At 35.4% G+C, this 8,813-nt stretch overlaps 2 protein-coding genes across 2 annotated transcripts; one reads left to right on the top strand and one right to left on the bottom strand.

Annotated features, from left to right (window-relative positions):
* Positions 1-2,420: 2,420 nt before the first annotated feature.
* Positions 2,421-6,096, top strand: LOC115960002. Its single transcript, XM_031078695.1, has 2 exons — positions 2,421-2,439; positions 3,335-6,096. The coding sequence occupies exons 1-2, from the start codon at positions 2,433-2,435 to the stop codon at positions 6,094-6,096; spliced, it is 2,769 nt and encodes a 922-aa protein (XP_030934555.1). The 5' UTR covers positions 2,421-2,432.
* Positions 6,097-7,677: 1,581 nt separating this feature from the next.
* Positions 7,678-8,480, bottom strand: LOC115959455 (26S proteasome regulatory subunit 8 homolog A-like). The gene is made up of 2 exons (XM_031077862.1): positions 8,401-8,480; positions 7,678-7,945 (listed from the first exon to the last, which is right to left on the bottom strand). The coding sequence occupies exons 1-2, from the start codon at positions 8,464-8,466 to the stop codon at positions 7,685-7,687; spliced, it is 327 nt and encodes a 108-aa protein (XP_030933722.1). The 5' UTR covers positions 8,467-8,480; the 3' UTR covers positions 7,678-7,684.
* Between the last annotated feature and the right edge of the window lie 333 nt (positions 8,481-8,813).

The raw sequence follows: 8,813 nt of genomic DNA, 5'->3' as shown, positions 1-8,813 counted from the left end.
TATACAGTAAGAAATCACGAGGTACCATCCTAGCAATGCAGTAGGAAATCACGAAGAAGCCCTTCCAAAACATATCTTAAATTTGTACTATCATTTAAAATATTTATGCCAACTGAATTTTGTCACACCATTATAAATTTTACTACTATATAAGTTTAATTTCTTTTTTTGATAGGACCATATAAGTTTATTAATTATAAAAAAATTAGAAATACTATTGTTGTAAATTTTTGTTCTATAACTTTATTCTTTTTTTAAATAAACTCGTTGTCACAATTTTAGAATGTGATAATGTGTTAAATTATTGATAATGTTAAAATTAAATTTACTCATTTTTTAAAAATAAATAGATAACATCATAAGATTCTAAAAATTATCTAAGAAATCTTGAAGATTTTAATGGTTAAAAAGTTTAATTTTAAGTAAGGCTATAAGTGAACCAAGCAAAATGTTTGTTTATGTTCATTTGTTTAGCAAATAAGACAAGTTGAGTCAAAGTTTAGGACGACTATTAAACGAGTTAAACTCATATATAATAATGTGTTTGCAAACAAGTTTGTAAATATAAGGCTCTATTTAATTATATAAAATATTATATTTTTATATGTATACTTGTCAATAAATATACTTATACAGAGTTGAAATTTGATTGTATAACTTATATATATATATATATGTGTGTGTGTGTGTGTGTGTGTGTATAATTTCAACCTATGGTGTCTGCTTCTAATGATTGTACTTTTTATCATCAAATAAAAATATCAATCGGTTTTTGGTGTAAATGAAGATTAAATCTCAAATCTCTCTTTCAACCATTAGAAACTTTACTAATTAAACTAACTGGAACTCACTTGATTGAGTTTCCAATTTTGTGTGTGTATATAGATAATAAACATATAATTTCATTTTATTGCCAGATTGAGTTTTACTTCTCTCTGTAGGCTGTGTTAGTTTCCTATCTAACGTAACCAACGAATCCAACATTCAGACTACTGATAGTCTGGTTTCTCAAAAAAAAAAAAAAAAAATCCAACATTCCTCCACACGGAATTCAATTCCAATAAGTTCCTCGATCGTATAGCTACTCACTTTAATTTCTACCGGTCTTTACATGTTAGTGTTACCTATAGTCTGTTTGCGGGGCTTCCTCGTCTTTTCCTACATCTTTGCTACGAGCCTACGATATTTACCTGGCGTCGGAGGCGAGGACACCCACTTCGTTTGTTTACAGTTTTCACGTATTGGAAGTTAATATAAAAATTCAATAAGAACCCATATACATATATACATATATGTATATATATGTATATGCCCTTTCAATAATTCTAAGTCTTTTTATTGGGGGTTAAATTCAATAATTCTAAGTCTTATTTTACTAGGAAGATACCTGGAAGATGAGAGGCCACTTGCAAACTGATTGATTGATGTTGAAAAAAATTGAATACTTGACACGTGAATGCTGTACCTTTTGTCTCACTTGTTTTCTTTTGGTTAGTCAAGACTCAAGACAGAAATCACTGATCAATGAATGATTATTGGCGAAAATGGGTAATTACCCATAAAACCCCAACTATTTAGTTAGTAGGGTCCGTTTGGAAACATATTGGCAAACTAGCAACTCGAGCCTCAGAGGTTCGATTTAGGGGCCCAAAATCGAGCCTCTGAGGCTCGGTTTACGTCCTTTGACATGGCCTTGATGTGGCAGGAGTCTACGTGGAACTCGAGTTTTTAAGTCTCGAGTTCCACGTAGGTGCCACATCCTAAACTCGAGTCTCTGAGACTCGGTTTACGTAAAAAGTTAAACCGAGTCTCAAAGACTCGAGTTTCAACCAAAAACACGCGCGCGTTGAACTCGAGTCTTTGAGACTCGGTTTTAATTTGGAAACCGAGTCTTAGAGACTCGAGTTTCAAACCATTATTTCCCCTCCTGTCTGGTCTTATCAAGTGTCTTTGCTGTCCTCTGTGCTAGGAATACGTGCTCTGTGCTAGTCTATTAGCTGATACGTGCTGTGCTAGTCTATTAAAGCTTATGTTGAAGGACATGTTTTGTCTGTTGCTTGTGCTAGTCTATTAGTCTATTTTGGTGCTTTTGCTAGTCAACACAATCTTTGTTGCTTCCTCCAGCAGGTAAGATGAGTACGTTGCTGACCCATGTGAATATAATTTGTCTGTTTTGAGACATATTCAAAAAATATGTTAAACTAGCACAAGCACCAAAAACTTCTCTCAGACTATGTTGAACCTAAAAAAACTCTCACACAACTCTCTCACATGAAGAACAACTTGCCTCAACAACTCTCACCTTCAGCAACTTCAATCACAGAACCTCTCTTAAGAACTCTCACAGAGACTCAAACTCTCATACATATTTAGCAGCAAAACATTGCTCATTTCACTCTCATACAATCTCAGCAGTACATTTGCACATCATTATGTCAAGTAAGAGTCTCCTCACTCTCTAATTAGTTGTTTAGTGTATATAGCTGCTTTAAAAAGTGTTGCTTGCATTGTTTTAGTGTATATGCCATTTCCTAATAAAATATTTGTTTGTATTAGGCAAATATATTTGTTTCCTGATAAGATATTTGTTTGTATTAAAATATGTATATTTGTTTCCATATAAAATTTATATAAATATATTTATATTTATATTTATACAACTATATAATTAAATATTTATATATACATATTTTTATTTATATATTTATAAAACTATATAATTAAATAATTAAATATTTATATAAATATTTTTATATTTATACAACTATATATATAAATACTTATATAAATATATAAATATTTAATTATATAGTTGTATAAATAGGCTAAATATATAAATATATTTATATTTATATATTAAATTAGATGATATGTCTAATTTGATTGATCATGATTATATTCACATTAGTGTTTTTCTTTTTCTTTTTTTGTCTGATGAACCCTGCTCTATGTTATTTCATCAATAGTAGTGTAATAGGGTATGGCATTAATTTAAAATTACTTGAATGATGTTGTTACATAATTGCACTCATTCATTTGCACATCCTCATGACTTTTGTTGTTTGGTTTGATATTTTTATTTATATTTTTGTTAGAGCTGAGTTTCAATTTTGTAATGGGGGTGAGTTTTGTCTTCAGTTTTTTTAGTTGTTTGAGTATGAAATTATAATGATTGAGTGTGTTTGTATGTGATGTGGGGTGAGTATATGCAATTGTTACACTTTTAGAAGTTGTGATTCTTGTACTTTGAGTAGATAGAAAAGGTTTTGTAATTGATGTGAAATGAAAGAGATCAAATATGTCACTAACATAAATTTAGTTGGCTCTCTAATAGGTTCACAATCTTTGAAGAATATTGACATAAATGTATACTTCGGTGGACCCCTTTACAATCCTGAAGGGATTGACGGATTCCCATTTAGAGGGGAGGGTATCGAATGCTACTACATGATGTTACGTCGTAAGTTGAAGACGTTGACTGATTTGAAGAGGAAAATAATGGACGAATTGAAATTGAACCCTGCTTGGTATGACATCAAGATTATTTATCGTTGCCCACAAGAAGTTCTTCATGAACGGATAAATTATGGGTATATGGCGATTAAAGAAGATAAACATGTAAAGATGATGTTTAATAGGATCCAGAAAATGCCCCAAGTAAATGCTGCTGAGTTGTATGTAAGTTTGGAGGCGAGTGTAGACAACAGTACTGAGGTGGTGCAAGAAACATCTACGGCTTTACAATTTACAACCCTAGATGATGGATGCACTACAATGGGAGGGTATGCAATGGGAGGTTATACGCTGTCATCTCAAGATTATGTTGCGAATACTGGTGGAACCCTCTACTCTCAAGAGACACATTTAGAGGAGGAAGACGAAGACGAAGACGAAGATCATGCTGCGAATGATGGTGAAAATAATGATGATATGGATCAGTACGAAGAGAGGATTGAGCGAGGTGACTTTGAGAACGATGTGGATGAGCATGAAGTCGTTCCTAATTTTGAAGAGGAAAATATGGAGTACCATGATGAAGGTGATGCAGATGATGATGATATTGGTGTCCAGCATGATACAGATACGACCACTGGCTACAGACCTCCTGCGGACTCATTCTACGCAAATACTTGGGAAAATATGGTTGATCCTTCACGTCTTCAGATACCATATCTTTGTACTTGGCAAGATGGGATGCATTTTTGTAAAGGGTTGACTTTTGCAAATAAAGCTGCGGTGAAGCGTGCATTGATAATATACGCAGCAAAGGATAATAGAAATTTCTCCATCCAAAGGTCGAGCACAACTGAATTGTGCGCCGCATGCATTGACGACAATTGCAAGTGGTACGTTGGGGCATACATGAAGCCTAAATTCAATGGTCTGTGGATGGTCACGTCTTATGTGGGTCCACACAGTTGTATACCCTTTGGGCTGCGAAGAGATGGTAGAATGATGGATTCTAATTTTGTTGCATCAGAAATTGTGGGAAGATTGCGAAAAAAGCACACTGCTACTGTTGATGAGCTTTGGGAGATCATCCGTACTAAGTATGATCATGAGCTTTCTTACTATAAAGTATGGGACGCAAAACAAAAGGCAATTGCTAAGATTTTTGGGGATTGGGAGGAGTCTTACCAAAGGTTGCGAAAGTTGTTGTTGGCATACTTGGATCAGGATTCGGGTACCCAGTATAGCTATCACACCATACCTAAGCCATTAGAAGGTACTACGTTACTGCGCTATGTATATTGGGCATTCGCTCCATGCATTGCTGCATTCCAGTATTGCAGGCCAGTGATCAATATTGATGGAACTCATTTATATGGTAAATACAAAGGGGTATTGATGATTGCAATGGCAACCGATGCTAATCAAAAGGTTTTGCCTATCGCCTTTGCTGTTGTGGACAAGGAGTCAGGGGCTAGTTGGGGGTGGTTTTTAGAGTGTCTCAGGACTTCGATAGAGCGTGTTATTGAAAACAAGGATATTTGCATTATTTCTGACCGACATAAAGGTATCAAATGTGCCATTCGAGAGTGGCCTAGAGGGCAAGGCGGAAGAGAACGGGTATATCATCGATATTGCCTTCGACATGTTGCTAGCAACTTCAACACACATTTTAATAACCCGACTCTAAAGGCATTGGCCTTGAAAGCTGGATATGCGACTTGTGATGCTAAATTTGTGTCTATAATGCAAACCATTAAGGAGGCCAAGATTAATTTACTGAGGGGTGTAGACCCTACTGATCGCCGGATTATACGTTATATGCCATACACATATCTAATGAGTGAGGATGTAGACAAATGGACCCAGTCACATGATGGTGGAAGACGTTACGGGGCAATGACAACCAATATCTCTGAGTGCTTTAATGGGGTTCTTAAAGGTGCCCGCGGTTTGCCCATTGCTGCAATGGTTGAGTTCACTTATTTTAAACTTGTTGCATATTTCCACAATCGACATAAACAAATTACTTCTGATCTCTCTCGAGGTAAGGTGTGGAGTGATTATGCAATGGAGATCTATAACAAAAATGAGCAGAAAATTGCAGGACACACTCTGAGGAATTATAATCATGCAGAGGGTATATATCAAGTGGTTACCCCGTATAACGACCATAGAGCTGGAGGGAGAAATCACAGTCATGATGTGCGCATATTTGATAGAACCTGTGGTTGTGGAAAGTGGCAAAACTTGAAGATCCCTTGTTCACATGCAATTAAAGTTCTTAAAAGTCTGCATCTTGATGCGCCCAGCTATATTGACCCATGTTACAGTCTGAACAATGCCATTCTCACATATTCACATAATTTTGTGGTGCCAAAGTCAGAGTCATTATGGACAGACGTTCGCGGACCACGGTGGGTGCCTGACCCACGATTGTTGCGGGCCAAAGGTCGTCCTACGATGTCAAGAATAAGGAATGAAATGGATGGGGTACGGCGAGAACGGGGAAGCCGGAGGGAAGATCCGGAGTTGAGGGAGATTCAACCGAGGCAACGATGTAGAGTGTGTCATCAAGAGGGGCATAACCGTAGATGCTGTCCCAATTCCCATGGGGCTTCGACAAGTGGTAGTGCTATGAACTAGGCAAGTGCCGTCACTGTTTTTATATAATATACTCAGAATGTCATTTGGTTTTTGTTCTTTGCATTTGGAAACTAATAACCGTATTTCATGTTTGTCAGGCAAGCGGAGACTTGATTTTCGTAAGTGACATTGTACGTGGGACTTGTCGTTATCTTCTGTATGGACAAGCTAGGTGATTATGTAGAGTATGTTGTATCAGTATGGAGAAGTGTTAGGTGACTATGTATAATATGTTATATCCGCTAGGTGTCCATCTGGAGACTATGTTGTATTAACTTAGTTGTTATTTTGTTTATTGTTGTAAATTACGAATAATTGAACTCTTTGCTATCCATTTTACTCGTTACATTAGTTGCGTGATGCAGCTTTTTCCTATAATACGAACAATGATATTACTTTGCCAAGTTCAACCACAACGCCCTTCTAGTATTGAACTGCCATTGTGTGCTAACTTTTGTCCAACAATAATTTTATTGAATAGTTACTGTTTTAATTTGGTTGTAGAACTTTAATGTATGCTCCCTTCGCCTATTATATGCTGGTATGTAGTTGTTTGATGTGTTCTGGACCCTGGAAAATTTGCTGCAGGGGAGAAAACTAATTCTGGTCCATGCACTTGCGGCAAAAAAAAAAAAAAAAATCCATCCAAAAGAACTCAAGTATCTAAGACTCGATTTCTATTTATGGAAACCGAGTATAAAATACTCGAGTTGTATTGGGATTTTTTTTTCCTTTTTTTTTTTTTACCCCAATTTGAGAACTAAAAAACGTAAGAAGTGTGGTAAATAATTCTGGTCACCTGCGGCCAAAAAAGAAAAAAAAAATTCCCAGTGGAACTCGAGTATGTTATACTCGGTTTCCATAAATGGAAATCGAGTCTTAGAGACTCGATTTCCATTTATGGAAACCGCCTATAAAATACTCGAGTTCTACTGGGATTTTTTTTCCTTTTTTTTTTTTACCCCAATTTGAGAACTAAAAAACGTAATTAATGTGATAAATAATTCTAGTGACCTGCGGCCAAAAAAGGGGAAAAAAAAAATTCCCAGTAAAACTCGAGTATCTTATACTCGGTTTCCACAAATGGAAATCGAGTCTTAAAGACTCGATTTCCATTTATGGTAACCCATCAAACTAGAGTTCTACTAGGATTTTTTTTTCAAATTTTTTTTATTACCATTGAGAACTATTTTCAGGTAATTTTTTACTAAACCACCAACATCGAAGAGTAAATACCTTGTAAATCCAAAAATATAACTGAAATGAACAAAATAAAATTATACAATCTGGTTTTTTAGTTTTCAATTGCCAACATATAAGTAACCCAACCCTGTAAATCCAAAAAAAAAAGAAAACGAAAAGAAAATCAACATCTTGTTATGGAATTAACAAGACTATACTTATCATTCTATCCAAATCCATCCAAAAGAGTTGACATTGTTTAAATTCAATAAAATACTGGCAATATTTACAAGAATGAAGCTTATTTTTGACATGCTTGCCAAATACTTACAATAAGGTCCAAAATCTGGTTGAGAAGCTCCAGCATAGTCCGCTGCACTTCACTGATACCATTGCCACTACCAGTTTAAATGCAGAAAGTAAAAGGGTACACGAGGCAAACCTCCTTTATCTCTTTAATTTGCTGGTCAAGACCGCCAATCATGTCATATGTGGAATCTGGAACCTTTTCAACTTTCATGAGGTTGACCAATGGATCAACTTTGCTTTGCAAGATTAAATGAAGCACATAACTGTCATTACGGAGAGCAACTCTTGTTGATGGAGTTATGTTGGTGATATCGATATTTTTATCAATGTCAACAACATATTTCCGTTCAAGATGAACCTGGGAAACAAGATGAGATTGTTTAGATAAACATGTATTCAAACTGTTTTCAAATCATCTCTTATTAACAAAAAGGCACTCCTAAGGCACTCCTTGTGCATGTAATAGTCTATTCTCTTGCTAAAATATCATTACGTTTCAAAAAAATAAATAATTAAGGCACAGCTGCAAATTTACAATAATTAAACACATATTACATAAAAATGTATCACAAAAGAATATTTAACAAAATAAACAGAGATGCCAGTGGTATTTAAAAAACTTCAACAAAGTGTAGGCACCCCCATGTGCTTCATAATCCATACAAAGAACAGAGCTGTTGGCTGTGTGTGAAGAACAAAGCCACAGATCAATTATATTCAGGGTGGTGGAGTGAAACAAAACATTAACATGGACACACACTACTTCCATAGCTTCCGCAATGACATGTTTTTCTCAGTCTCCTTCTTCATTACCTTTGCCACTACCATCTCAAAATCTTCTTGTGTTACATCAACCCTCCTCTCCCACAGAGCAAACATCCCAGATTCTGTGCACACAGGCTGCAACCAGTTTAAAACGAAAAAAATCTGTGACAATATGATTATGCACAGAGAAAACACACAATCTTTCACTTCTGAAGACTTTAATACAATGTGCAATAGGTTGTTATGGAATTAACAAGACTATACTTATCATTCTATCCAAATCCATCCAAAAGAGTTGAGATTGTTTAAATTCAATAAAATACTGGCAATCTTTACAAGAATGAAGCTTATTTTTGACATGCTTGCCAAATACTTACAATAAGGTCCAAAATCTGGTTGAGAAGCTCCAGCATAGTCCGCTGCACTTCACTGTCACCATTGCCACTACCAGTTTAAATGCA

This window comes from Quercus lobata, chromosome 9, assembly GCF_001633185.2.
Source record: "Quercus lobata isolate SW786 chromosome 9, ValleyOak3.0 Primary Assembly, whole genome shotgun sequence".
NCBI lineage: Eukaryota > Viridiplantae > Streptophyta > Magnoliopsida > Fagales > Fagaceae > Quercus > Quercus lobata.
Note: the sequence above shows the minus strand (reverse complement) of the source record. Positions and strands in the feature narration are given on the sequence as shown.

Excerpts from the sequence above, each read along its gene's own strand:
- LOC115959455 (XM_031077862.1), bottom strand. The coding sequence starts at position 8,466 with ATGTTTGCTCTGTGGGAGAGGAGGGTTGATGTAACACAAGAAGATTTT. Across the intron at positions 7,946-8,400 it reads TTGAGATGGTAGTGGCAAAG|GTTCATCTTGAACGGAAATA; the intron begins GTAATGAAGAAG and ends CTTGTTTCCCAG.